We start from the raw sequence: 27,973 nt of genomic DNA on the forward strand, positions 1-27,973 counted from the left end.
GTAGTGTTAGCACCAAACCGCTAGATGCCGCCAGTGTTATTGGATGACTTCTTTTTGCCTATTTTCTCAACCCTCATGTTGCTCATGTTGAATTAATAAATTAACGAGCTACATACCATTGGGTCATGTTATTCCCATGTTTCACACCCTCAGTTCTAACTTAAATATAAGGCAGTTTATCTAAAAAGAAAAACAAACAAAAAATAAGGTTGACATTTATAAAATACTGAAAACAAACCAAATGAAGTTGAAATTAGTCTGTACCTTTCAAATAAATATTGTTCTGATAACACATATGACCACCTCCTTCAATTTTTTCCAGAAACACAAACCTTTATTTTACACTTAACTGGAGCCAAAAGGCTAATATGATTTTTCTTTAAGAAACATCAGTAAATCATATTGTAAGACTACAAAGAAAGAAAATGTCTTAAAGAAAAGACACCATTTCTTCTTGAGTCTTTTGTCTTTTACAGTTTTGAAAGAGACACCAACTGAACAGTCCAATCTACAAAAATATCTGCATGCATACCAGCCTGCTCGTGTCAAATAGTCTTTTAAGGGCGGAGTGACAAATGTGAATGGAAGTGGTGTAAAGTCCACAGATCTGCACAATCCAGGAAATGATGCGGGTAGAAAGACGTGACATCACAAATAGCATAAATAAAGATAGTAAACATATAATTTTTAAATAAGAGGGGTCAACTGTCCAGCAGGTTCTCCTCTGAGTAGTCAGTGGTGTGTTTCCAGTTCCACGATGGTCCACTCTCCCTGTGGGGATGCGGCGTCTTCCGGAGAGAAGCTGGTCACCGTGATGCTGGTGGAGGAGTCTTCCATGGGTGAGATGAGCTCCGCCCATCGTTTGAAAGTCTCCTTCTCCGGTGACAGAAAGGCCTGCCCGTCCAGGCAGTCCCGGGACAAGGACAGCGTCTGCTTGATGAGGTACTGAGCCAAGTTGAGCTCCTCGGGCACCGGGTTGATAACACCCAGGTTAGACTCGTGTTCCGACAGGAGCTGCCTGAGCAAGCTCCAGTCTCGCTCGGCAAAGTCGCTGCCGTTCTCTGCGTCCCCTTTCCGTCTCTCGCCGTCCACCTGCTGTTTAACATCTCTGTCCTTATCCAAACAGCGCTCAAACGCTTCTCCCACGTCCATCTCATAAATGGGAGAGAGGACTTTGGATGGTCGGTGGTCATGTTTGCAGGTTTGATCCAGTCTGTCAAGACCATTGTCCCCTAAAAACAATTGACAATACTGCAAAATGATAAACTGAAACACTCTTCCACAGTTCTTACACTTTATAGATGGCTTACTACACACTAAGGAGAAACACAGGTAACAGATTTTACCCTTAATGCAGCTGTTTCCCTTTCAAACATGATGTCACGTAAGGAGAACTCATGGTGGCAGAAGCAGTATGATTAGATTAAAAGAAACGCTATTGCTGTGAACCACAATGTACCAAATGACAGATCAGTGTGAAAGGGTACAGTCACTTTAAAGGTAATGTACAAAGGAATGTATTTCTGAATGCATCTCTTTATCAGCTCGTAAAGCAAAAGAAGTCATGCATTGCCAGCACCAGTGAACTTTGCATTTTTCTGAGAGTTAACACTGATATGTTCTGAGGTTTGTGCACACGTCTCTTTACAGGCAGAGCTAAAGAACAAATACTGTCACAAAAATGCAACTGCAAGCTGAAGACACAAAAATGTCATGCTGCCATGTTTTTGTTTTTTTTTTAACATGTCTTCTTATTTTGAACATTCACAATATGGCAAATGAATTTACCAACTCGTTAGCTGATGTTGAAAACAACAGATTTCACTTTTGCAATGGGATAGTACTGCAATAATGGTGCGGCAGGAACACTTTTTGGGAATGTGGTTTGGAAAAACCAGAGACATGGCAGGACTATAACAGCTGCTCTAGACACGCATTACGTACTTTAAACTGTCTACTCACATAAAATTAAATGTACTCAACAGCAAAACACTTTCCATAAGCAATAGACATCTATGTCTCTACACACACATCTACTGGGGATGACTAGAGATAATGTACAAAAAACACATATAAAAGGATGGCACAAAAGAAATACAAACTAAAGTGATTACATCATGCATGTGTGCCATGCAAAATAATAATTATATAAAAAAAAAAAAAAAACTACAAAGCAACAAAAACAAACACACAAAATGAAACCCTTGGGAATGGGTATTTCCCTTAACAGAAAAAGGGACCGCAAAAGGATGCAAACCAAAAGTTCCTCCCAAAAAAATATTTTCTGAGAAGCGGTGGCAATATGGTGTCTTTTTTTTCATACAATCATTTTTAGACAGTGGGACTTTTGGGGTGGGAGGTCAATCTCACAAACATTTGCTTTACCGTTGTAAAGGTGCTACATACAGTATTTTAAAATCAACAAATCCTTCTAAGAATTTTTTTTTTTTTTTTTGCTCTCGTTATAAAAACTGTAAACAAATTTTGTAGTAATAACCCAGACTTTGGTCAGTGTTTCACCCTACAAACCTGGAGTCCTGTGGTTTGATGGTGGAAAAAAAGTGAGTAATTGAAAGAAAAGAAAAAAAAAAAATCAGGATTTATTCATTTGAGGATTTTCTTCGATAAATTTATGTTTTCCTAATAATAAATGTACTTATGTTGTTGATGTTTCTGGAAAGAGAAGGGAAAGAAAAACTGTATTGACTTCTGTAGCACCTTGCTGTGCTGATAGGTTGAAAAACATGTTATTCTGGTCCAGATGTGTGGACATCTGGGACTTTTTCAGAACATCAAGTCATGTCACATCTTTAAAGTGTGTGTCACGTTTAATAGCATCCTGTTCAGAAGAGTGTGTGTGTATTGGGATCAAAGGTGTGGAATTGACGGAGCGTATTTTACTTCTGTTGTGATGTCACACATCTTAGGGTTTGTTTTTTATATTCAAGTATCAACTAAATGCTTAGAAATAAAATTTTAGTGGTAAGATGAAATTTATTTTACCATTGGGTCAGATGAATTTACCCAATGGTAAATTTCCCTTACCGCTGGCTTTTAGCAATAACTCAAACTGATCAAAATGTAGAGCAAAACATCAGTTACATTTTCCATGTAAAGCCCCCTACATACAGAGGTGAATGAATTATCATCAGCACATAGTCATTTTTACAATGTTGCATATCATTTCACATTACTGTGTGTTTTGTAATATTTCGATAGCGTTAAGTTAAATGTGCAACAGTTATTGTATTCAAATGTTGTGACAGCTTGGCTTATGTAGCGATCAAACTGTCAAGTGTGTGATGGAGTAATGTCGGAACGTTTTTTTGACTCGTTGGCTGAATGCAATCAGAAATCTTTATACATAAATAATACATCTCCATATGTTTTGGACTAATTGTGACCTGAATATTAACTATTTTCAACTATATTTTGTATTACAGTTGCATTTTTCCTAAGTATAAAAAGCATTTTGTGAACAGTGCTGTTCAGACATGATTTGATCTTATGAATTAATGAGAACAAAACAATTGTAGTCACACTGGTTCATAGCCAGTGCAGTTTACGAGGTCACAGTGGCATGAACAAAAACAAACTCGTGATTCCTTTAGTCTTGACATACTGATTCAAAATGCTGTAAGGAGCACCACAGCCTACGTCAAAAAATCTATAGCTTAAAAGGTCAGATTTTTTCCTCTGTTTAACAAGAATGACAGAGAGAATATTTTTATCTTTATGTACATCAAAGTGCATTGGTTGAGCTATGTCAGAGGCCTCGTCACAAGGCAGCATAATTCTTTTAAACAGATGCATTTCTCTTATTAGTGCGGTTAAGTTTCAGTCATTTACCACTACCTAAATGCTTTGATCATACATGGTTTAGTTCTTTTAAAATGCAGAGATTTGGTGAATTGGTTTTATGACACCAAAAATCAAGCTTTAAATGGATTTTGATGTGGCTCTGCAGAGGATGGACCTGGATGAAGGCAAGATTTGAGCAATGAAAACATGAAGTGCATTTATGATTTGGAGTTTGAAGTAGTTACTTCACTATTAAGCTCATTTTTATCCTTCTTTTCAATACTAGATAAGGTACATGTTGAAAGGGAGTCTGGGAATCGAAGCTAAGGAGAATTAATCTTGCAAGGACAAATTTGGTGACTACGGAAATTTGATGGTCTGGTTTTGGGGTCTACAATGGGGCCGTAGATCATACATTACCTGATGGAGATTGTGCAGCTTGCACAGCAGAGCCCCCTCTCAGTTGAGGTTCATTTAAGTCTAGATGTAAATCTGCTTTCTTGCTCTCTGAGGTATTGGGGAGACCCTTGTTATTCCCTCCATTGTACTGTTCAGTGTGGCGCAGATCCAGGTGGCATGGGCGCTCCTGGGGAGGCACCTCTTTAGTGTCAGAGTCCAGACCTTTATCAGATATAACATGATTGCTCTCTTCTTTGGTTGGTTCTTGGATTTCTGTGAGGAATACAAACTCCTCTTTCTCATCTATGTTGAGCTTCATGGCAGTGGTTTCAGGATTGAGTGGCGGGGTGTTCTGTTTGTGACCTGAAGGACACGTGGTGGAGTCGGACTCAAAAACATCACTGGGAGTGAAAGCTTCATCTGTTTGCTGAGGTGGAGTCTGGGCACCTCCTTCCTCTGAACCTAGTTCCTCACACTCGTCAACAGACAGCAGCACTGAGCGGCGGAAGGTAGAGGTGGACTGGTAGTCCGGCTGGTCGTTGTTCTCCTGGTCTGGGCAGTCATCATCAAAAGCTAGGTTAATGATGCCCTGGAAGTGTGGGGAGGGTTCTGTTGTTGGCAGTGATCCATCACCTGGAATAACTTCGACTTCAGACCTCTCATCTTCAGTTTCCTCCTCATCGTCATCTTCTTCATCTTCTTCTTCCTCGGAATAGTTGGGAACACCTTTCATGCTCTCATTGGTTCTAACCTCCGCGTGCTCTACCGGAACCTCCTCTCTTTGCAACCAAGATCGTGGACGTTGTCTAGCTCCCTCCTCTTCGCTGGTGGTCTCGGCCTCTCTGCCACGCAAACGCACCTCTACCCTCAAGCCAGCGCTGCCTTCATACATCTTCAACTCCTCTGGGGTGCTTGTGTCACTGCTGCTGCGACCCAAGAAGTCAGAACAGCGCATGGTACCGCACTTGGACACCCCTCTGTCATTGGAGCAGTCATCGTCTTGCGACCCTCCGGCGTCATAGTCCTCAGAGCGGGGCTTGATGTCATCAGATGATGTGGTATGCGTGCTGCCGCTCTCGGATTCGGGGCTGATTTGATGATTTATTCCACTCCAGGAGTCCTCTATGGGGGTATCAATACTTCCCATGCTGCCAGGGGTGCCAGCTGGACATTCTGTGTCTTTTGGGGAATTCGGCGATTGAAACTCGTGCTCTGGTCCACCGTTTAAGTTAATAGTGATTACAGCATCTTGAAATGGGTTTGTTTTACCTTTATTCAACTGTTCACAAGCGTCTGCTTCTGCAAAGTGGACATGATGGACTTTGTTAGCTGTTGGTGTAACACTGGTCTCATCTTGGGGACTCGTTTGGATTTCTGATTCTGCTTCAGTCTTCTGCACAATGTGGTCAGTGCTCACTTCTGAAGGTAGGAATTCCTCTCCACTCTGCCCTACTGGATGTAAACTTTGTGCTGTAGAAGGCATAAGTTGCACAATATCCTTATGCTTCACAGTATTACCGGAGACGTCAATTGAACTCTGCTCTGATGTTTTACCATTCACTGCTTCTAATTTTTTACTTTCTGATATCTTGGATGGAGCAGGACTGGATGGTTTGGAGGTTTTTGGTGAAGCTTTTTCAGCTGATGAGTCTGGGGTGTTTTTTGGCTTTGATCCAGACTTGGTACTCGAGGAGACTCTGGCTGTTTTGGCATTTGATTTAGCCGAGACTCCGTTCGCTGATACAGGTTTTACGGTCTTCTTTTTAGTATCACTGGTGACTTTAGTGGTGCCTGAGGTTTTGAGTCCATCCTTGCTATCTTCCTTTCTGGGAGAGGCTTGCTTTTTTGTAGAAGTACCAAGCTTGGAGGCTAAACCAAGGAAGAAAATATACCCGAAACATAAATTCACTTTTACAGTATCTTGACAGACAGCTACATTAAGGAGCTTGAACAACTCACCATGATGGTCTAACGTAGTTCTTCCCTTGGTGTCTGGTTTTGCCGCTGCAGCAGACTTTTCTGCTGGACTAGTTCTGGTTTTAGCTGGATCTTTCACACTTGATTTACTGGTTGGGCTGGTAAAATAGATGAACAATAAGCCAAAGGGATAATTTTACAAACAATACACTACAAAAATAAAACATTTGGTTTAAATGAAGTCACTTTCTCTCCAACTTTTATTTCATTCATGAGACAAGGTAAATTAGGAATGGCAACTGTATTTACTTTCCCTTCCATTTTTTCACGGGTAACTCTGTATCTAATTATTAATTAGAAGGAAACAGAACAAAACCTGAAAATATTTTATGCTTTTGATATTTGTTTGTTCTCCATGTCAGCATATAATGAAAAAAAATATCCCCAGTTGACACTGAAATTGAGAAAATAAGTTGGAATGCAACTTTTTAGCAATCTAAAGAGCTGCAAAGATTAGGCTGCTTCCAAACTATTTGGAGTCCATCATTCAACAGTGTAGATTACTTAGAAGTGGAGAGCATTGAGGAGAGCTGCCAGTTTTTTCTGGGTTGAGACATGTCAGCAAGTTCGAATAATCAGAAAGACTCTGATGATCAAACAATCAGAAGGCCTCCATTTGGAAGGGAAGCATAAGTTTGTATCAGGACAATTAGAAACAGATGGGAGCAAAGTAGAGCTGTCTGGCTATAATCCAGCATCATGTTTGGTGAGAACTACACGACACAATCACCTTATGTCCCTAATACAAGGTTTATAAAGAAATTGTTCTTTCCCAGTCAACCCCGACCAGATTCATGTCCGTTTGAAGATCATGTGCAGTTCCTCCTCTTTTTCTGAAACCACCTTAGGGATGGTACAAGCCTGGTAAGTGATATGTTTGGCAGCAGACTACATTTGTTGACTGGCCTATGAAATCCGTGACGAGATTGTAGCAGTTGGAAAAGTGCGGCGCTGCAAATGGATAATTCCCTGGTCAGACCCTGAGGTCCAAACCTTTTTATTTATTGTGGCGAAAGAGAGCAAACAACGTCAACTGGATGGAGCAACCCGCAACAAACAAAAATACAGAGATTTCAGAGAAACTGCCCCCAACCAATGGGACACACTAAAATGACATCATCGACACACTGCCAATGGAGATACACTCAACTTGACTAGAACTGAATCAGACATTAACCGGCTAGTGTGAGGCTTGACAATGGAGAAGGAGCTTTAGTGTCACTGAACTGACTATTAGCACTGTATCTGGCTTATTTTATATAACACTTAGGCTTATTCTAAACTGGGTCATGTGACAAGACAAATGATTGTCTTGTCACGATTGATATGATAATTGATAAGAAAATAGAGCCCAAAAATATAACCCAATCCAACTCACACAGTCAGGCAAAAAGCATTGGCCCATAATTAGGTAAGCTATGAATTATTCAAGATCTACAAACCTTATTGAACTAAAGACAGATCTTTTTTAAAGACAGAGGCCGAAATCCCTCCACAGCATTATGAAGGAATCAGATAAAAGGTAGACAGTTACTTTAAATTAGAGATGCGGAGGGCGCGTTCAACTTTGGTTCGAAGCAATTAAAACATTTTCCGTTCCAGTAATCATCAATAAAACGACGACTAGTGAAAAATATTTTTTATCCAACATGTGTCAACCTGAGGACCAGCCTGAAAGACGGTGCACTTAACTGTTAACTTTGCACAGTCTAGAGCAGAATGTTTTCTTTTAGTGTTTAAGAAAAAGCCAGGTTTTTAGCCACCACAGCTTTCTGAATGACTGCCCAGTAATGCTAAGTTTGAAACAGATATTTTTAACATCCCTGAAGAGGAAACAAGAGGCTTGTCACAGCACACTGCACAGTTGTTTTTATCCTCCTGAGAACAACTTGAGCCAAACACACAATAAGACACACAAAATCTCTCAACGCTGATTTAGCTTGTGCCACTCTGCACCACTGTCATTTTGTACTTGTCAAGTTTTGGTCTGTTCATAACTAATATTTCCTTTTGCCAAAACATGTCTTGTACAGAGCATGAGCTGGTTCCTACCTGCCTTGAACTATTTTTTTTCTGCTTGTAGGCCACAATAAGAAACTATAGTTCAATAACAATAATATTCTTGCCGGAGGTGGTTATCCGTTTCCTTTCAGAAATCCTACTAACGTTTCATATAAAACTCCAGCCTTTCCAGACTTTACCTTCCAGAGTTCTCAAGCCTTTTAATGGTCATTTTAAAATGTGAAATGGAAAAGTTATTTATGAATATATGGCAAGTATCACTGCAGCTGCCAGCAGGAAAAAGAAAGAGTAACAGAAAGAGACAGAAAGAAAGAGGGAGAGAGAAAGAAAAAAAGAAACAAACTTATCTATAGTTGAAAACAGAGAAATCTAGTTTACTGACCGATAAAGAACCCTAGAATTTGTTTCAATCAGTGGTCATAATGGCCCATAAGCGGTTCGAACAGGGATCTGAGTCGCAGTCAATAAATATAGAGTGTAATGACAATTCTCCAGATTTGAGAACTGTTATGATTACTCATCTCTATAGTTTATCAAAACACTCAAACCATAGAAGAAACTGGTATGAATTTATTTTGCTTCCAGCTATGAAACGAAAGGAAGCTCAAGTCAGTAACTCCCACCTGCTGGTCCTTGCTGAGTCGGACCTCTGAGGCTGTTTGGTCAGAGGCGACTTGTTCACTGCTTTGGCCTCTGACCTGGACTTTGTACCTAGAAAGCAGAACATTGAAAGACATGAACAGCTGTTAGATATGCACTGTGCATCAAACAATCTCATTAAAGAGAACAAGAATTATCAGTAACATGTTATGAGAATGAGGTGTTCTGGGATTGTACATGTAATTATAACAGTAATTTGGGTCGGTGGTCTTATCAAACATATGCATCAACTAAGCCAGAGTTACAACGGAGTATTACCAAGAATAAAAACAATGAAATAGAATTATGATAATGAAGTCATACAATTACATGAATAAAGTCATAATATTAACATCTCTGAAGACGAATCAAGAGAAGTAAAGCTGAATCAATACGAAAATAAAGTTGTATTATTCTGACGATAAAGTCATAGTAATACCAGATTAACGTCATAATATTATGAGAATAAAGTTGCAACAAAATAGGAAGAAAAAATTAATATTTAGAGAATGACATAATATTAGGAGAATGAGGTCATGAGAATAAAGTTGAAATAATAATGGAATAAAGTCGTAATATTTCGAGAATAACGTAATTTAAGAAGAAAGTCCAAAATTCGAGAATAAAGGCATACTACTTTGAGAATAAAGCCATGATGTTGCATGACTAAAGTCGTGATATTATAACTTTATTCTCGTAATTTCATTTTTGTTTCTTTTCTCAGCTCGGCCCTAATACTCCGTCCTACAGACTGGTCAGCTGTTAGATCAAACATTTGGAGACAGAGTCAAACAGCTGAATGAACAGCCTTCCACAGTGGTGACTGTATATCTGTACCAGCAGGACTGGACAGGACAGTTGGTCGTCCTCCCTCATTAAAAAGCTCAGTGGTGTGATTCCCCCTCCCTCCCCCGATGTGACAGCTGTGGAAGGCTGCAACCTCTGCTGCCACCAGCAGACTGACAAAGAGAGCTGTATGTTGCTTTGTTTCCGGACAAATCAGCGTTCAGACATGAAATAAGCCCCTTCTTCCAAAGCTCCCTCCCAGGGACAGCACAATATTGATTACACTAATTAAACCGATGTTCCTTTCTAATTCCGGCTACAGTTTTATCTCTGGAGGCGACTCAATAACCATTCAGCTTCAGCGGCTGTTCTGCCGCTAGAGGATAATGAATCTTGGTGATGCTGATGTAACGTAAAGAAGTCAATAAAAGAATGTAAACCTGGAATAGAGTGGCTGTCGTGCAGACTGCTGGCACAGTTTTCTGGCGAGGTAGTGGGTGATGTGGATGAAGCCCCGGGATGTGCTTGGGTAGTAACGGCAACGGCAGACTTGTCGGCTTTTCCCGCCGAACCCTTCTGGGCCTTAGCTACAGTCGCCTGGGTTGTGGATGTGCAGCTGGGGGGGGAGGTTTTAGGCCTCGCGCCTGGGTTCAGCTTCTTTTCTTGCTCTTTTGGCCCGTGGGAGCTTCTTGAGCCATTTGCCCCGGCCACGTCCCGCTTTGCCCCGGCGGCTGCAGCGCCGTTGACAACCGCTGCGCCGGCCGACGCCGTCTTCGCCTTTGTCGCCACGCTCCTGTCTTGTTTCTTCGCATTCTTCGCTTTAGAGTTTTGGCTTTCTCCCGGCTTGCTCGCCGTGCTCAGACCATCGGATTTCATGGCTGACGCGGCGCTGCAGAGGACTGGGTTTCTGATTTGCGGCGCCCGGTTGGTCTTGTGAACCGGAGAGCTCTCAGACTGAGATGTGGGGCATTTTACAGCCTTTGACTGCGAGATAAAAATAAGCAAGAGTCATGTAACTGTATTACTGCACTAGGTCAATCAGCAGGGAATAAAAATAAAAAGAATCAGCAGTAAAGGGATAGTGGATAAAATTAGACCATCGTGTTACATTGATGTCTAATCTCAGATCTACTCTGAGTCTTTCAAAAGGCAGCTTTCTATTTTGGCACACAGAACTTGACTTTCTACATGAACTGAGGTGCTTTAAGAAAACTAATTTATGATGTCTTAGCGTTTAGACAACACATCAGTTACATCCCATAAATCTGTTCACTTTCTATTTCTAGCTTTTACTATGGGGGCATCTGACACACTGTGACTAAAAGATGGCCACTTCCACGGATTGCCCTGAGCGAAAGTTGCCTGTTAAGTTTGCCAAATTCTTGCAATGACAAAATTAGAGATGCACCAAGAAAACAACTGGTAACTGCAATCAGACAATATTACATTTTCCTGCTCTGTTCGTAGATCAACTATGACAATGCCTTACCATAGTCTCTTTAAAAACTCCTGCACTTTCTGAAATTCCGTCTTCAGGGAATCATCACAACATGGCTCCTCTATTAACCCTTTAATAATGTTTTTACCAGCGTTTTACTGACAAGTAGCTCCTAATAATATATAATGAGATCAGCACATGAACAGTTCAGCCAGGTGTCGCTAATTGCTGCTGGCTAGTCTGAAGGAGTTGAGTGGTGGAGCCACAGAGGAGGGCTGCTCTGTCAGGCGGAAGCTCAAAAGTTTCTAAACTGCAGCTCTGAGGAGGAGCTGAGCCTCGGAGAGCTGGCTAGGTCCAACCAGGTGTTTTGCACAGCTGAATGGTTACCATGGAGATTAAAGGATTCCTCAAACATGAACGAGAGAATCAAAGCAACACTCCAGGAATGTTTTTGATAAAGGACTAACATTATAACATGATTTAAAGCTCAAAATTGTTGATTTTTACATAACACTGTCCCTTTAAGGCTTCTATATTGTTTCACTAAAAGCATAAAATCCTAGGGGCAGAAAGATTTTTCCTGTGGATGAAACAAGTGTTATTATATTAAAGGGCCTATAAAACTAACAATCAGGGGTTGAGACATGCCTCTACATGTTGAGGTGTGCACAAACAAGAAAAGAAATTGGTGAGCAATTAGCTGTTTTGCCCAGTTAACTAACTAATTAACTGGGTTTCATTTCAATAAATACTTGTGCCCCACAACTTGAAGAGCTTCACTGAAGTGATAGATTTGGGCAGATGAAAAAGAAAATGCTTGTTTTACTTCCATTAGAAAGAAATTTTCAATTTATGCATAAAGGCAAAATGAAATGTTACTTGTATCTGATCCAAACAGATGAATCATCATTACCTGTGAGCTAGTGAACACTGGCTTTTTACCAAGTCTTCGATTGTCTCCTTTATCAATAGCCTCTGTCAGAAGGTGGAGAAAAACAGTCACCAATGAACACATGAGTTTTACCAAAAATATAACACATTAACACAATATAACAACAACAATACATTATTTCACTCGCATATTCACAGATTTGACATAAAAAAACAAATATCGTTAATGATCTTTCATTTACATCTGGTACATTCTCTTACAAGCAAAGCTCCACATTTATTGAACATAAAGGTTCTAAATCCTGAATCCTTAGAATCTGAACACACAGCTAAGAACTGTATGAACACTGGGCCATACACCGATACCAGTCCTATCAATTATTCATGCATCCCATTTCCAAATATTATTAGATCAACATGAATGAAGCGGGTTGGTAATTGCATTTGTGAAAGCTTTTAAATGTATGCAGAGCCACAACAGCAGCAGGCTAAGCTTCATCCTGTTAAAAACAAGCATGGCGCATCTGGTCCATTTACCATGTTGATGTGCATTCATAAGCCAGCGAGCTGCACACACACTGCCACCATGTCTCATAAAAGCTCTGGCTGGATATTAAATGGGTTAGCAGGCAGCATGCTGCTGTAATATAAGAAGCTGGAGCAGAGAGGACGTTGGAGGATTTTTATGTAAGCAGAGCCACCGGCTTTAGTAGAAGACAACAAATGAAAAGCATTCACATTACTTCCATACACAGAGCCAGGGTTTAAGACAGAATTCCAGCCTTTACCTGCTAATATCCTCTCTTTGTGTTTGGGTGAGAGTGCCTCCCATCCCGGCGTGTGGCGAGCCGCATAAGAGGTCTGAAGCAGGAAGGTCCAGAGGCGCCCGCGTAGCGTGCCGATCTCCTGCCTGAACGGCTGGCGGTGACACAGAGGAGACAGGCAGAAGAATGGAAGGGGTGCGCTGCAGCGCGGGCGAATCAGCAGCTGCTTCAAGAATGTTTCACCATGGCAACAAATACCCTCGCCTCCTCCCTATTCCCTCTCTCTCTTTCTGCCCCTCCCTTGCCCTCTGCCTCTGTGGCTGAGATCTCCTAAACGGAATCTGGGACCTCATGAGCCGATGTACATATTCCTGTTTTCACACCTGCTTATAAACATTGAGCCAAACGGGAGCCAACGCTGCTCTCTGCTGTCACAAATCTCAGCAACAACACACTGCCTTCGACATTAGACACATATGGCTAGATTATTGAGGCAGCCGGCGTACGTCACAGCGTCCCTCAGCCTAATCCATCCTGCTCTACTGTACCCGGCTTTAACTCCTGCAGCCAGGTCACTTTGCCATGGGAGCCACCTCACAAGCTTAGCTCTCGTCTTTACGTTGCTTTGCAGATGATTTCTCTTGCTGGTTAACGGAAAACAAAGCACCTGAATCTCAATCTGAGGCTGCATGCTGTCATTGAATTCTGATGACCAAAGAATAAAATCGGGATCATTCGTTCTGCTGGAAGACTTTGTCAAACAGCCTCTGAGCCTGCAGTTGATTGATGCTGTTTGAGAATTAGATTTTCTATAATTCATAACATCTATAAAGGTCTGATTTTCAGACCTTTGTAGATGAGATGTGATCTTATTCGAGTACCCATTGGCAATAAAAATGCCTTTTTTAATGAAAATCACAAAAAATGATTGTTTTACGTCCCCCACATTAAACTAAACAAGTGACATTATAATGAAATAACTAAAGAAGTAATATATTGTGGAAGAGGGGTCTGTAAATCATTGTAGGTCCAAAACATGAACATATGTTTGTTGGTTTGCGTAAGGAAAAGCATGCAGTTTCCAAATATTTACTTTTGTAGACTCGAAAACAAAATGTGTCTAATCACAGCAGCAAGAACAGGATTTGGGTCACTTTTTAAAAATGCTATGTTTTGCCAATTATAATAAGTCAATTAAGTGCAGAATTTGATTTCCCTGAGGACTCAGACAAATTTATACTAGTCTTAAATTAGGAGCCAAAAAAACTTAAATCTGTCCAGTGGGTGAAAACACCACTTTGGACAGCTTTGACTGCCTTTCCAAATAAAATCACTGCAGGATCAAAAACATTCATGCTAATAAACACTGTTGCAAAATCTACTGAATTATGTCGGTAACCATATAATGTATCATGTATTGTCTATTCTGGATTTGTATTTCTATAATTCTACAAACTAATAAAGTAAAACCTTCAAATTTAATAAGGTCGTGCTTTCTTCTAACAAGCATTTGTTCAATCAACGACAATCCAAATAAGAATGAGGATTAGTTTACCTCCTCTTGTTTTTGATGTTCCAGGTGGAAATCTCCATCAAAGTTATCTTCACACAGAGAGTGGACAGCAGTGAACAGATCGCAGCAGTTGTCCACTGCTACGCCCTCCCTCACCGCCAAGCACAACTTCTTTAGCAGCGTCGGTTCTCTGGTAAACTCCTCCCTCTGCAAGTCCGTGACACACCAAGAAGACAACAGATGCAGTGTAAAACTCTTCACATGTCTTAAGATTTTTCACATTTTGTCACATTAAAACCACTAATTGTAGGTTTCTGGTGAAGAAATGGCATCATGAGGAAGTTCTAAAACATTATTCCAAAATGTAAAACTTTGAATTTAACCAGCGCCGTTCAATCCATCGTGTAAAAAAATAAAAAATAAAGGCCCGGCTGACATCTGTTGCTAAGTGGGAACTGAATGTTTACTGCAGCACTGAGAAAAGTAAAACATCCAAAAGGTAAAACAATTCCAAGATAAAGTGTGTTGTGTAGGGTAGTCTCAGTAATATCGCCAACCTGTGGTGTGAATTTTAAAGGTCAAACTGGTGATTGTTTGGCATTTTGGTTGAACAGATTTTATTCCACACTGTAAGAACCTGATTCAAGCAGGTTACAGGAAGCTGAAGCTGTTGTTTACTTCTGCTTTCTTGCCTTCTGACTGGCCGTGTTGAATAAATTAAACACAAGCAGATTTGAGAGCAGCAAAGTCGGCTTTTCAGGAAAAGCCTCTGGATAAAACGTGGTTCTACTTATAAAAGCATGGCTATAAAAAGATGTATATTTTTGTGCAGCACTTGACATTTTAAACCGTGAGAAAATAATTTTATCCTGATTAAAAATAAATAGCTTAGAAAACAAATATGAATCATTGTAGAACTGCAGTTGGCAGCACAAATGTTCCCTGGGCCGCGCGGTGAGCACTGCTGGTTCAAAAGGTGTGGAGCCGTTATTACCCTGCGGAGGTCGTGGAAAGCCTGAGTGTGGATCACCCTGGGGAGGTGCTGGACTATGAAGTGCAGGCTCTTTTCCTGGAGCTCCACGGCCATGGCCCTCACTTGCTGGGCCCACTTCACCTCCGGGAGGCTGCCAATCAGCTGCTCCGTGCCGCAGAGCAGTGTCACGGCGTTCCGTACAGTCTGAGGGAAAACATCTATCAGCTAACGAAAAACTCTCTAAGAACAACAAACAACAAAAGAGGTGAACTGAACAGCATCAGATAAAAAAATAAAAAATAAACAAAAAATTATTTACGCCTGCCCAACCCCCCGTTGATCAGAAGAGGGAATTCCCTCATAGTCCTGTAATGTCAGCATGTACCAAGTCCAAACCACAGCGGGTCAGTTTTGATTCACAGACTAAAGACTCAGCCACCAATTACAAACACAGATCAATCTTCATCCAAGTCCTGAATTAGGCTGATGTTAATAACAGAATTGAATAAAGCTCATCTCTAATCAGATCATCGTGCTTTTTCCTTCCTGTTGAAATGGACAATTGCTCTGTTTGGTGATATTTGGGCTTGAAGAGAGCAGAGCAGATGACTGTGGGAGGAATCCACTCACCATTGTGTCCGTTACGGCCGTGATGCAGGCGCGCTGCAGCTCCGGGGACAGGAGGGAGAAGTTCCTCTCACACCAGGCTTTCACAAAATGTTCCGCTACCCACCTGAAAATGCAGAGTGGACGTAATTAAAACGCATTTCCTGAAGCCATACGCTCTACACAGAGGGCATGTGGTTTAATTTCTGATTACATATTTTACTTTATGACTGCGCATTATTTTGAGTTCATCACGTAAACCGGTAGTATGCAGGGATGTATGTGGCTATAGTGTGGAAGAGAGAAAGAGAAAAGTTTGAGTGTAAAGATTTAAGGAAACCGCTGTATATAGATGGATTCTCACAATAAAAAGAGGAGTAAATTAACCAAGAAACATTCTAAAACGAAAAAGTATTTATATAAATTGAATTCTATAATATTAAAGCCAGATGAGAATGAAAGAAAAACATTCAAATTTAGGCTTGTAGACGAGCTGTTTCTCATTAAAGCAGATTGCCCTGGAACCTTGTCCTCGTCTCTTGGTCACTTAATAAGAGAAGCATGAACCCAAAGCCTGGTTACCTAGCAACAAGATAGTGATGAAAAAGGTCTGAAAGAAGTCAATCAGCTGTAACCAGGAATGGCAAGAATGACTCCAACGATGCCCAGTCATAAATAAACGTAATTTTTCAAAATGTCTCCATATAACATACAACCATGTGGGAATATTAGTATTCAATGTGAATTGAATGATATTGTATCATTGTATAGCATTCAGAATGTGATGGTATTTTTTTTCTCATCAACAGTTCGTACTTGGTGCTGAATGCAAACTTACCTCCTACAGAGCATGTGGAGGTTTTGGAGCCCTAAGGCGTGTGTGAGCGACAAGCACTCTAGAACCGTTCTCTGAACCCCGTCAACTGGCTGCTGGAAATGGAAAAAAACCAGAACATCCATTTAAAAAAACTGATGTTTCAGTGCTAATATTTTACAAAGAAATCCTCTGTAAACACCAAGTAAATATCATGCTTTTTTATGAAGAGAAGTTGATCTGTGAAAATATAACAGTGTGAAGTGTTATAGTCAAGTTCATGACTTGATCTAAATCCTAAACGTTGTTAAAAAAAAAAGATTTTAAAAAGAAATCTAAAAAACAGAAGAAAACTAGAAGTGGATGTGTAACATGTTCTGCCCCAAACCAACATATTTAGTAAGTAAAGCACTAAAATATAACAGAGCCGAATTGTAAATTAACTTACAATCTTTATAGCAAAAAAAGTGCATACAATGGTGAAGCACTGCTGCCTATTATATTTAATGTGCCATCCATTCCAACTCGTCCTGCCAACAATAAAATGTATTTGACTGGTTAGATGGACTTTTACTGTCCTTTACATCGACTCCTTATCAAAATGGCCAACAGAAAAGAAATGGAGCAGAAAAAAATAGGTGGGTCAATCAGAGTTGACAACAGTTTAGTAATTTGATGTTTGTAAATTAAATGACAGAGAATTTCAAAGTTTTATTCAAAATTGAAGACAAAAACCTCTTAATGTTAGCGACTGCCTTTAGTAACACAGATGCTTCGCTAACCTTGGGGAAGAAGCGGCAGTAGTCTCGGGTAAAAACCATCTCCACCAAGTCTTTGAGCCCCTCCAGACCCAACATGTCTGCAGCTATGGTAACCTGACTGTGCGGTAGAGAGATCACAGTCAGGTTAGCCTGTTTTCTCATCGTGTGCAGTGATTTCTGAACCCCATACTCAGACACACGTTACCCGGCGTTGGCTCCGCTGGGCAAATCCATGACAGCTCCGTACATAAACTGGAGCAAGATTTCCATCTCATCTGGTCCCAAGCTGCAAAGGTTGACATCAATAAACATTTTTAAAAAATTGCGAAAACCTTTGTTCAATCACCATTTGATTCAAATTCAGCGATGTTTCTTCACTAGTTCACAATTGGACCTTTGTCAGATGCAATAAAGCTAATAATTTAACAAGGGTATATTAGCAAAGTCCTGCGAGAAAAGAAAACTATATAGAATAAACAAGACTAAATAGTCCTGCAATGACTAAATTTTAGACGCATTTAAGGCCAACACATATATATATATATATATATATATATTTTAAGAATTTAAGACATTTTCAAGCCTGGATTTTAGATACATAAATTTAAGACTTCTTAAAATCGGGCAGACATCCTCAGTTCCGACGTCTCAATTGGATTTTAATGTCACTTTTGGTCAGGAGAAGGAAACAAAGAGTTTCACTCATTATTTTGTACACCATGGCAAAATACAGATAGTCATCAATAACTTTGCTTTTTGACTTTGTTTACGTTTGTACACTTCTCTGCAAACCAGTTGTTGCACCATTTTAAATATAGTTTCCAAAAACAGATGGATGTGTTTGCTTTTGACGCTGAATACTACAGAGAAAGTTTTGTGGTTATATGTGGGCAAACTTGCGTTTACGTCACAAAAACAGTTCTACTAAGAGCCGCTTAAACATCGCGCTGACTCCTGTAAATACAATCATACATTATCCAGCACTTAATGCACGAGACCGCAGCCTGAGGGTGAAGGAAATGGGTTCCCTAGCGAATCAACACAATTGCTCTCCAATCTGACAGCCGTGTCTTCTTCTGTTATCCTCAGATCAGTGATGCACGGACGGATGACACTTTACGTCATGGAGAAAAAAAGAAAAACTGTGGAGGCAAAGATGCTCTGGGTGTTAACAGTTGCTCCTCAGCACCTTTGGAAGGCTAGACATTTATGCATCTCAAACAAGAACCTTTGTTGGTAGAAATCCAAACACCATCAAAGATCTTATCAGTAACATCCTATAAGTACTTGGGTTTGCAAGGTAAAACGTTGAGATTTTGAGATTTGAGGTGAGAAGTCTTACCCATGCAGAGTGATGCATTGTCTGGTGCTCTCCATCCAACTCCCACTGAGCATAGCACGGAAGTACTGAGAACGTGCACACAGGATCGCCCTAGAAAGCCAATGAAGCAGAATTTTTTCTTAATGCACAAGCCATATGCTTAGAATGGTTTATTTCTGATCTATAATTCATTTTACTTACATGCTTTATTAAAGATGGTGTTTGAAACTTCTTGCATAGGCACTCCCAATTACCTATACTATAATATCATCCTCATACGGCTCTAGTAAACGACTGAAATATCTACTGAATGAAGTTTAGTCAAGGGACAGAGAGAACTTTATCTCTGCTGCCATGGCAATCACAGCTGCAGAGCAACCAGAGCGTGGCCCGGCTTCTCTCTGTGACGAGCACAGGAGTCAAGAGAAAACGGTCTCCGTGGTTACTAGTTGCAACTTCTACCTTTGAATCACTGAATGACTGTTGAGCGGGGCAACACATGCTGCACCTCTGCTGCTGTACGTGTTACAGAAAGTCGAAAGGGCACACTCAACATAACATAAGGCTTCAACATGACACCATAATGTAAAGGTGTACAGTAGCTGTTAATGCAGCACCACCTACTGAATAAAGGAATTATATTGTGAAATTTCTATTCACTTATTGATACTATGCACTTTTAAAAGAGAAAATCTGCAATACAGCTGTGGATATACCTCTTGCACTCAATCACAAATAGCCTTACCTGCTAGCCAGCATCAAAAGCTTAAATTGCTTGTATGTGTTTTATATGTGGTTGGAATATGCAAATATGTCAAAATTGATCAAAGTTTTCAAGTTTGTTCATATTTACTATAGCCTTCAAATACTAAGCCCTGCCAAAGCACTCACAACTCTTGATTTTTTAGACCTGATATAAACACTATTTATAAAGGGATTTTATGTGATAAAGTTTTAATTTAGTTTATTTTACTTTATATCTGAAAGTGTTTGCAGAAGGAACACAAACGCCTGTCCCTGCAGCCCTTATGTCCAGGTTTCCACTTTCAGAAAACGTTTTGCTCTGGTATGCAGGCATAAGCCTTGGCTTCAGCCTAACTATGAGTAAAGTATTATTGATTTTGATTTCAGCGTTTTAATGTTGATAATTGACCAAATTTAAGTGAAACTGAATTAAACTTTTGCCTTTTGCCATCAGATTAGTTTTTTGCCCCATAGCTAGAGATACTATTGCTAGGTTTAAATTAAAACATGTCTAAGTGTTAAAATGGCCCAGTCAAAGTCTGAATTTGAATCCAATTAAGGATCTGAGGCAGAAATTGAAAATATACTCTAATAACAGCTACTCAGCTTGAATTATACTACAGTATAGAGTATTGAAATTATTCCATGTCTAGATGCACAATGCTGATAGAATACCACCCAATTAGCTTTACAGCTGGAAACCCAGCTAAAGGTGGTTCTACAAAGTATTAACTCAGTAGGCCTGCATACATTTTCAGATTTGTAGCTGTAAGAACCTCTAAAAACAAGGTACTGTTGGGGCCTGCCATAGATACATTGCATTGCAGAGCAACATTAGCTTAAAAGCTAAAATTAGCATTAAAAATAACTTGATATGAAAGCTAAACTTAACATGCTGAATTGAAAAGTCTGTGTTAATCAACATGCCATTGACAGCATTTTAGCTAATTTTAGTTTCTAAACTGCTGTTAACAAACATCATGACATAAGTCGATGTTAATCATCAAAGCTAATGATTGCCCATATGCTTCTGACAAACTGAATTAACCTTAGCAATTTTTCTAATTCTAGCTTACACATTGCTGTTTGCATACTGGATGGAGTATATTACTGGTCAACATGCTATTGATAGCTCATATGTTACTGACAGCATTTTAGCTAACTCTGGACATTTGCATGATATGCAACAAAGAGACACAAACTCAAGTTCTGTATATTTTGCAAATTAGTAACCGAGTTCAAAACACAATTTGATCTTACTTATTTAGTCATAAATTAACTTCAACAAAAACTTTAAGAAACAATTTGGGATCTAAAAGAGCTCCTTTACTCAGCAAAGCCATGAGATTTCCCATCATTAGAAAAAATTCAGAGTGTATGAACACTTTTCAAAGAAACTGTAGTTTACTGGATAGCTACTAAAGTAGCTCTACCTGTGGCAGGAGAAGACCTGCTCAGCCACCTGGATGGTGATGTCACACTGTTCTCCCCTTTTGTACAGATCCAGCAAGTCATTACTGAGGCCAGAGGCTGGTTCAAGAACAAACACACCTGGACAGGAGCAGAAATCAATAATAAGGAAGCACCAAAACATCTTACGTGAACTTTAATCTGCCCTGGATACATTAGGTGACTGATAAAACAATGTAAACTAAGGAAATAAAGACAAGGCAGGGTCTAAATCTGCAGTTATCTAAAGCAGGAGCTTGTTGTAATTAGCAGGAACAGCAACAAAGGCCCAAACAGGATTAGCTCTTAAGTAGATTATGACTAAGAAAACATAATGTGAAGAAAGTGGATAGAGGTGGGCAGCTTAGTGGTCACATGATCCAGAATAAACCCTCCACGTGTTGATCTGTTTACCTGAGTCAGTGGAACTCTGAGGCTCTGTTCGGTTTGCAGCGCTGCTCTCTGCGTCGTGGTTTGCTTCAGCCGTTCGCATGCTCTGCTCTGCTGTGTACACTTGCCTGTGGGTAAGACTCTGAAAGTTAATTAAAACTGAACCTTTTGTGCGTTTCCAAGCTACAGTATCATCTGACACAAAATGACTTCTGTCGCCATGGGACTGAGTAGTATTTTCACCCTGTGGGCAGAGACGTTTAACTTAATCAGTGACATAAACCTTCTAAAAAACAATGTACATTCTGTTTTTTGCCTGGTATTCTACCTCGACCACATGGGAACTGAGAGGCAGTGTTGTATTCATTTCTCTAATTGGCTAACATCTGTTTTCCTAAAATGCATTTAACTCAGAACCAAAGATACAGTCCTCTTTCAGCACAAGCAGGCACATAGCTCAGGCAGAAAGGGGTTGAGGTTGGAAATGAATCACTGCTCCTAGTGGAGAAAACTAGGTATTACACCTCCTGTTATCACAAATGAGTTGCAGCTCTCCGCATTAAAGGAAGTCGTTTAATGTGGGAGATAATGTAGTGCATATAAAAAGCTTTTATGTTCATCACTAGTATGAACGTCAGAGCAATAATGAGCTTTAAAGATACATGTGAACCACATCTTGTTTCAGGATGGAACATGTCTACAACCACCAGTCTTAGTGATGCTTCAAAACAAGAACTGGGTGAAAAGGTTTGAACATAAGGTCAAAATTATACATACATTTTCACAGGGAGTCGCAGAGAAGCAATCAATAAGCCTTAGGCAGGATTCTGATTGGATATTTATCCAGTCTTTTTATCGCTAATGCTAGAGTTTGATTCATTTAGCTCTGAAGAATGATCCATACTTTTCCAACATCACTCAGGTCAGGGTGGCTATTAGTCTGTCACAGTTTGGGATCCTGTTGCAACATCCTGTTATATTCAAGTATAATCGTCTGGAAGCAGAGTTGAGGTGAAACTGAAGAATTTACATGTATTCTACTTTGTCCAGTTTACAGGAACCATTGGCACTGAAGCAGTTCAGAACTTGGCTGTTCTGGCAGGACAAGGATCATAAAAAGATTTTATAGCTGTTTTGGAAAGCAACATCGAGCTTCTGGAATTGTTCAAACCTCAACGCCAATAAAATGAAATGGACTGTGCACATTAGCCTGCTCTCTCCAATTAAACCCACCAAGTTCAATGAAGCTGGATCAGATTAAAACAGGGGTTTTCAAAGTATGAAAGGGTGAGCCCCCCTCCAAGGAGCACAATGCCTGCTGCGCCCCCCCCCCCCCCCTTTGAAAAAGTAACTTTAATCGGACTACTGATTACTCCTTGAAAAAGTAACTTAGTTATATTACTAACTACTTGATTTGGAAAGTAACTAAGTTACATTAAAAGTAACTTTTTAGTTACTTTCAGCAGCTGCTAACAATAACGCTCCGCCTCCTGTGAAAATTACATTGAGCTTTGCTAATACCTAATTGTAAGCTATTTTATAATGGTAACATCAACAATGTGTCTCCACTTATAAGGTTAAACTGAAGAGGAGATTGTACAAAAAACAATACAAAAAATTAAAAACGTGAGTAATTTGTGTGGTCCACTGTTGTCTGGAAAACTCCAAGAAGGATTTTAAAGCCCCCCCTCACCCCAGCCTCCAGATTCTGCGTTACGCCCCTGAGTTTGATGTCAGCGCAGCGCAGCGCACAGAGCTCCTCCTGCAGCTCCACAGCTCAGATGGCTGCGACACTTACCGTAATATTAATAATTATAACGGTGCTAACTTGCCATTATAACTATTGCCAACTACGGACACGTTCATTCGTGGCTGTTTTTACGTTTATTGCGCTGTTCAAATTGGTCTCGATGTTTGCAGTTTTCGCTCGACGTCATTCAGAGGTAATATATTAACTTGACATTAACAAAGACACAGCGGACGGATCATCCGGAAATGATGAACAGGAGAGACTGACTAAAACTACCTTAATGACGGACAAATTCTGGGATTTATTATGAGTCTCTGCTTATTTCCAAGCCCAAATGAGCAACTTCACGTTCATAAACGAGCCCAAAAAGGCGCAACCAGCAACTCGTTAAATTTTCAAGCGACTTTAAAAAAAATGAAGCCCAAAGCCGCTTATAATAATCGGACTTGGCGACAAAAACTCAAAATAGTTCCAGTTTTTCCACCAACAAAATGCGATCTCCTCCATTGTTTACATTTCTGTCGATAGAGACGCCGGTCACTCGACAAGACGAGAGGAAATACGATTAAATAACAATAGAAGATAGTAACGCAGTAACGCAAAAATGATTTTATAAGTAACTGTAGTCTGACTACTGGATTTGAAATAGCAACGCGTTTACTGAAAGTGGTCCGACGTCAGTAACGTTACTGACATCACTGGCCAAAACATCCTCTAAGGGGGGAAACATTTCCACTGATCCCCGCTCCACAAGCGCACCCCACAGTACCAACTTTTTCCTAAATCCACAGAGTTGATCTTGTGCGTAAAAGACGTTTCTCTCACATCAGTAGACAGCAAGCAGATAGCTTTTCCGGTTTTTTTCCCTCGCACCGCGCCTCCCCTAAAGTGCTCTGGCGCCCCCCTGGGGAGGCGCGCCTCACACTTTGAAAACCGCCGGATTAAAACTTCAGAAGGAAACTCACTTGCATAAATGAAAAAATTATACTTTTATATTCATTTTGAAGAAGGTCCTATTCTCAGCCTTCATCTCTTCAGCTGGCAGCCTGTTATGAGTCGGCATTCAGTGCAAACAACATCAAAAGTTCACATGTAAGTATAAGCAGTCATATTGTGATGTAGGAGCCCGTGACTGCTGTAAGAATCTTTGTCTCTGCTTTCCCAGCAGCAGCTGCTTTTTAAGGATGAGCGTATATAGTTAACAGAGAACCTGAGTAACATATTGACTAATTTGCTGCGTCTCCCTAAAGGATCAAACCTCTCAATGAGACATCTGAAACCTTTCAAGTATGAGTCACAAACAGAAAATTCTCAGCAGTATTATAAATTCATCTAAACGACTCGACTCACAGATTGTTAAAGCTCATTTATAGCAGCTTTACAACCGAGACGTTAAATGAGGCTGCTTTCAGAGAAGTCGACTCAACTTTTCTTTAATAACACAATTATGGAAACATTTTTGGTATTTATTGAGGTTCATAATATCTGTAAATGAACCTCTGTAAGACACCCAGTGGAGGTTTAGTGCCAAAAGAAATGTAGATCTGAGGCTTTAAGTGATGCTGTTCTGTGAAGTCATCCAGGAAACAGAGGAGAACTCAGAGTCTACCTGAGAAAATCCTTCAGTGCTGGAAGATTGTAACCTGGCAGATGGATGATGATGGGATCTTTATGTGTCTGTCCTTGTAGGAGATGAGGAGCTCTGGCCAGCAACACGGCTCTGTGAGCTCGGACTGAACCAGAACCCGCATACAGGGAGACATCTGCCTCAAGTTCCTCCTGCAGCAACCTGGAGAGACACACAGCAGTTATTTTCCAGGCTTCTGCCTCAGACTTTAAAACCATAGCAACAAATACACAGATATTAAAACCAAGAATAAATAGAAATTAAACATTTTACACATTTTCTCAGAATTCCATATCATCACATTTAGTCTTTTTTTTTTTTTTTGCCAAAAGTGATTTTGGAAAAAAGAAAAAAAAAAAAACAAGAAAAAAACCTTTTTACCTAAATCTTTATTTTTACTTAGTAAACCTTTTACCTAGGTCACTATTTTAGGAAGGTGACAGCATAGGGGTGCACTGATTGCAGTTTTTTGTCCGATCACGGATCTGTAAAAAATTTGCTGAAAATAGCGAGAAAGTAGCCGAGTTGGCAACAGTAGGGTGACTATTGTTAACCACAAATGTGCAGAAATGACCTGCTGGGCTTGTCTGTCAGTCATCTCTCCCTTTGTAGAGGTGTTTTAAGAAATTCCATACTTTGCCTGACTTAAATATCCAGAGTGGTCAGCCATGTTCACTCATTTAAAGTCTAAATACAAACCTTCCCTATAAGATCAGAGCACAGTGGTGCAGCTTTAAATATGGAACCAGGAAAAAATTAATAAAGTAAAACTCCAACTTGATGGGTTGATGGGTGAATGAAAAAGTCAAAAGAGAAGAAACTCTTTGATTCCCTGTTTTAGAGGGTCAGAAAAATCTATTCCACAGACAATCACAATTTCTAGTCCTGGGAATTCTGAATCAATTCAAAAAGCTCAAAAATTGAGTCTGCTTAATTTTTTGTACAAATGATATTTTGAATCATTCTTTTTATTTAATAAAAAGCCAGACAGCTAAGCTAACTGAATACTGGTCATTTAAGTTACAGGATTCGATGCACACGCCTAGTTTTGTATGAATATAATTTGATGGAATTTGATACAGTATTTAAGTCTCTTTCCCCCTTGCCCCTCACATTTTTTTTAAACAGAATATCTAGACAGATTAGAAAAATTGGTTTCCAAATTATAAGCCGTTTCTGAATTGAATCGTAACCCTAAGAATCAGAATCAAATTGAATTGCAAGGTACTTAAAAGATTTGCATCTCTTCTCTATTTTGTTTACTCCCTGTTTATCCAGACCCAGAGATACATTTATTAAATTCCCATACTTTTCAAGCCTCATTGTAATTCCTGTCCAGAGCTTTAAACATATATCTGATGGCCTGTTTTTCCACTTCAGGACTTTGGAACACACAAGTCCTGAGGCGGTCCACTTCTTCTTTACCATCATCATATCTCATCCTGCCGCTATGACTGATCTGGGTGACCCAGATAACAGTCTGCGTCGGCCAAGTGTGCCCTCATAGATCAAATGCCGGTATCACATTTGTTCTGCAGCTCCAATCACAGGGAAGAAAAAGAACCTGACAGGTCACTCTTGTTAAAAGAGGATTCCCGTCCCAGGTCGCTTGTATCAATGTGACCAATTAGCTAATTTAAAAAGTTTGTTTATGGAAGCATGCGACAGACTGGTGACCTCTCCAGGGTGAACCCCGCCTCTCGCCCGGAACGTAGCTGGAGATAGGCACCAGCAACCCTCCTGACCCCATTAAGGACAAGGGTGAACAGAAAATGAATGGATGGATGTTTATAGAAGAAATTCCTTGTGAGCTCGATGTGTTGATATCTTCTTCATATGGCTTCACTTTAAGAGTCAGGCTCAAGGCTAACCCTCTTTAACATTTTTCTCACAATTATTTTTCAAGATATAATTTTAAAACATATTTTGCAATATAATTTTACAAAAATTAAGTTTACTCAACCACAAGAATTTCTGTGTATTTATCTGGAGTTCTTCAAGTGATCAGCCAAAACAAAGAGGTGTAATAATTGTGAAGTGTGAGGAAAACAATCCGTGATTTTTTCCAATGCCTGTGCAGTTAGAGGTAAATATTACCTGTTGAGATCTGCGGACAAAGCTGATGATAAACATCTCCTGAGTTGCTCTTTGTATTTGCGCTCTTTGGCCTGGAATTCTCTTGCAGCTTCAGTGTTGATCATGGCTCAAGAAATTCTCTTAAAGATAAACATATAAGACAGCTCACTTTGTGATTTGAGAACAGAATCAAGTTGCAAATAATGGCATGATAATCTAAACAGTTGGGGAAAAACATATTCACTCAGAAACCATACTATATTATCTTACTGACTGCAGATGTAATCAAATGTCTGTGTATAATATGGATATTTCTGCAGTTTGTTATATTTGTAGCAATACCGCTTTTCGCCGAACTGACAGGAGAGGCGCTGCTTCGCAAGTTAGTCGTAACGAGAGGTAGCGGCTACGAGAATCAAAATTATTTGAGAACGATGACAAGGTAATTTTCACCGCACATTCATAACGTAAATAAGGGCGTAAATTATTTTAAAATATCAAGCGCTTAGTTAATAAATAAAAGAAACAGGGGAAGTTAAAAGTCCAGCAGGTATTTAACCGTGTCCGAATTAATACCAACAAAACCGCATAAACATACCAGAAACATACCTGAGCTGTCAGAGTGTGCCTGTTCTGTCTCCGTTAGCTTCTGTCTGTGCTTCACCAAATACACTGGACATCTCTTATCTTCTTGTCAAAGCTAGCATGCTATAGCGCTAGCTAAGACTGGCCACCGATAACGGTGTATGTGATTAAACGTGAACTTCGAGTGGCTCGTGACAAAAACAGACAAGCACAAATAATATTCCGTATTTTTGTTCTCTTTGGCACCATTTGTATATATTCACGTAACGACATTACAAGGGTGCTGACCCACTGACCAATGTTGTTGACATCACTGCTGCACGCTGCTCCCCGCCCACGAGACACGGTTTGACAAATAACCAAGGAGCGGACGAGTCAGGAAGTATTCTGACATGCGCAGTGCAAGCACGTGGACTGTCACGCTTTTAGGACGACGCCTTTATCTGTCCCCGATATTCTCAATTCTAAATAGCTTGTTAGTTGCGTTCACGTCATCTCTCCCATTATGAGATGGTTGATTTGATTCAGTTTTGCAGTTTTCTGCATCCAAATGGTTATGCATGAATATAAACATTACAAAGGGTACTGAGATTACAAAACAGAAATTCCAGCTAACTTTCTTTTTAAGACAAAAATAAAAAGTAGAA

The 27,973-nt window shown here is 40.0% G+C and overlaps 1 protein-coding gene across 2 annotated transcripts; it reads right to left on the reverse strand.

Moving 5' to 3' along the window:
• Positions 1-310: 310 nt before the first annotated feature.
• On the reverse strand, positions 311-27,690 carry btbd8 (BTB domain containing 8). 2 transcript variants are annotated; one of them, XM_044128574.1, is made up of 19 exons: positions 27,351-27,690; positions 26,763-26,881; positions 24,648-24,827; positions 21,313-21,416; positions 20,883-21,000; positions 18,727-18,816; positions 17,590-17,670; positions 17,406-17,502; positions 16,648-16,739; positions 15,834-15,936; positions 15,225-15,407; positions 14,273-14,437; positions 12,742-12,871; positions 11,976-12,037; positions 10,065-10,608; positions 8,823-8,910; positions 6,160-6,275; positions 4,222-6,069; positions 311-1,232 (listed from the first exon to the last, which is right to left on the reverse strand). In XM_044128574.1, the coding sequence occupies exons 2-19, from the start codon at positions 26,864-26,866 to the stop codon at positions 733-735; spliced, it is 4,605 nt and encodes a 1,534-aa protein (XP_043984509.1). In that variant the 5' UTR covers positions 26,867-26,881; positions 27,351-27,690; the 3' UTR covers positions 311-732. The 2 variants fall into 2 exon arrangements, with proteins under 2 accessions (XP_043984509.1, XP_043984510.1); XM_044128575.1 differs by having other exon boundaries at positions 27,623-27,688.
• Between the last annotated feature and the right edge of the window lie 283 nt (positions 27,691-27,973).

The sequence above is a fragment of the Gambusia affinis genome, linkage group LG10 (genome assembly GCF_019740435.1).
Source record: "Gambusia affinis linkage group LG10, SWU_Gaff_1.0, whole genome shotgun sequence".
Classification (NCBI taxonomy): domain Eukaryota; kingdom Metazoa; phylum Chordata; class Actinopteri; order Cyprinodontiformes; family Poeciliidae; genus Gambusia; species Gambusia affinis.

Bases quoted from the DNA above. Each gene is read 5' to 3' on its own strand.
- btbd8 (XM_044128574.1), bottom strand. From the start codon at position 26,866: ATGATCAACACTGAAGCTGCAAGAGAATTCCAGGCCAAAGAGCGCAAA. The intron at 24,828-26,762 runs GTAATATTTACC...GTGTCTCTCCAG, and splicing joins TTGTCCGCAGATCTCAACAG to GTTGCTGCAGGAGGAACTTG. The intron at 15,937-16,647 runs GTAAGTTTGCAT...CTGCATTTTCAG, and splicing joins CTCCACATGCTCTGTAGGAG to GTGGGTAGCGGAACATTTTG.